General features: G+C 47.0%; 1 protein-coding gene across 1 annotated transcript in view; it reads right to left on the bottom strand.

The window, feature by feature from the left end:
* Positions 1 to 1,848, bottom strand: part of PLAC9 (placenta associated 9) — a 17,163-nt gene that overhangs the window by 2,357 nt on the left and 12,958 nt on the right. Inside the window, exon 2 of the mRNA XM_045283525.1 lies at positions 509 to 594. Within this exon, the coding sequence (XP_045139460.1) occupies positions 509 to 594 (86 nt within the window). The remainder of the gene's footprint in view (positions 1 to 508; positions 595 to 1,848) is intronic.

Below are 1,848 nucleotides of genomic sequence, written 5' to 3'. Positions count from 1 at the left end.
TAAAATCAGGTACAATAAGTACTCTGATTTGACATACTGATGAGTATTAGTGATAGTTTTAGATACTTGCAGTAATTATAATGTCATGAGATGATTGTGATTTCATCGATGCTATAGGTGTAGTAGTTAGTCACTATAGTTGTTACCCCATGCTCTTAATGAAAGGAAAGGCTAAGTTGTCTGTGAAAATAAAGATGCAATTTTCCCCTGCACACAAGTTTATGGACCCAGGTCTTAAGAATCATGAACATAAAATAAAGGGCAGTGACGGAACGTCTACCCTCTTTTCTGTAATTAGTCCATGATATCTGACTGGGTGGGAAGCGAGGCCCCAGGGAAGCGGTGTCCACTGGGTGCTGGGAGCCTAATAGCTGGTGGATAGGAAGACGTTCATTTGTTGGTCAGGAGGCATCATTTGCTGACATTGCAAAATAAGGTTAGGTTTGAGTCCCATGATGCCAGCAAGTAATCCTGAAGCTTCGAATCCTTCCCAGAGCACCCTTATTACCTCCTCAATGACATTTAAACGTTCATGTCTTTCACAACCACCGGTCCAGCTTGGGTCTCCTTGGGAAGGGCTGAAGGGTTCAGCAGCTGTGGGAAGACAAGTCTGGTTACCATGGACCCTCTGTTATACCATAGTTAAAGACTCTGGAAAAACCCTGGCTCAAGTGAAGTGGGTCATGAAGCAGTTACCAGAAGAACCCAAGAACTCTCAGGTATGGGTTAGCATGTATGTCTTTCCCTGATCACTTGGGTGTCTCTTTAGCCATGGTCACCTACAGTCACATGTGGGCCTCCTCCTGGAGGTGATGCCTGAGTTGCCTCGTGAATGATAGGGTAAGCTGAGTAATGTAGGGAGGAAATATTGCAGCAAGGAGAACAAAGATCTGTGCAGTAATCAAGAGGCATAAAGTACCACACATGGCTCAAGAGAGCTGGAGTTGCCCGAAAGTACATGGCGGGGTTGGGAATGAGACTGAAGGGGTACCACCAGAGAGGGAGAGAAGGACCAGACTTCAACCTGGTGCGCCAAGACATGAATGCAACATACTGGCACAAAGCAGGGAACCAACAGAGAGGTCTGTGGGGCTGGCCCCAATCCCAACTACATGGACAGCCACCACCCACCCACCCTGAAGAATTCACTTCAGATGGCAGCACTGAAGCTACAGTTAGTTCAGAGAGTGGAGCACACAGGAGCAAACCAAGAGGGAAGGAGAGAGAATGGAATACATCCTGGCCCACCAAGCCCCTAGGTGATATTCCTGCTCAGAGAAGGAATGGCAATGCCAATTCCTGCCAATGCACAGAGAGGACTACGTATAGGGCTGGCCACACCATGAGACACGACATCCCTCAGTGACCCATAGCCCTTTGAGGGATAACACTGGAGGCACAATGTGGGAATTGAGCCCAATCTGACCCCACCACTTTGGGACAAAATGCTAAGGGTGTACGTGCAACAGAGCAGCAAGAGGAGCAAAGCAATGAAGTCCCAGGGAATACCAAAAATAGACTTTGGGGCCAGGGTGTGGCACCACATCAGACTCGACCAGAAAACACTCCGAAAGGTCAACAAACAGACCTTGAACTCCTTACAGGCTTTTCTGTTTTTGTTGTTGTCAGTTTTGTTGCTGTTTTGTTTTGTTGTTTTCTTTGCTCTGTCTTTTCTTGGTGCTTATTATTGTCTCTGCATGTCTATCTAGATAAGAGAGGTGGAATAAACAATCCAGAGGAGAAAGCAATGGGACCAGCAGTTCCAGCGGGACACAGGAGAGGTGGAGGCAGAGGAAAGGAAGTGGTGTTAACAAACCCAGGGACAAGAGAACAAGTGATCTAAAATCG

This window comes from Echinops telfairi, unplaced genomic scaffold, assembly GCF_000313985.2.
Source record: "Echinops telfairi isolate 266 unplaced genomic scaffold, ASM31398v2 ScPeMD7_7462;HRSCAF=8500, whole genome shotgun sequence".
Classification (NCBI taxonomy): Eukaryota; Metazoa; Chordata; class Mammalia; order Afrosoricida; family Tenrecidae; genus Echinops; species Echinops telfairi.
Note: the sequence above shows the minus strand (reverse complement) of the source record. Positions and strands in the feature narration are given on the sequence as shown.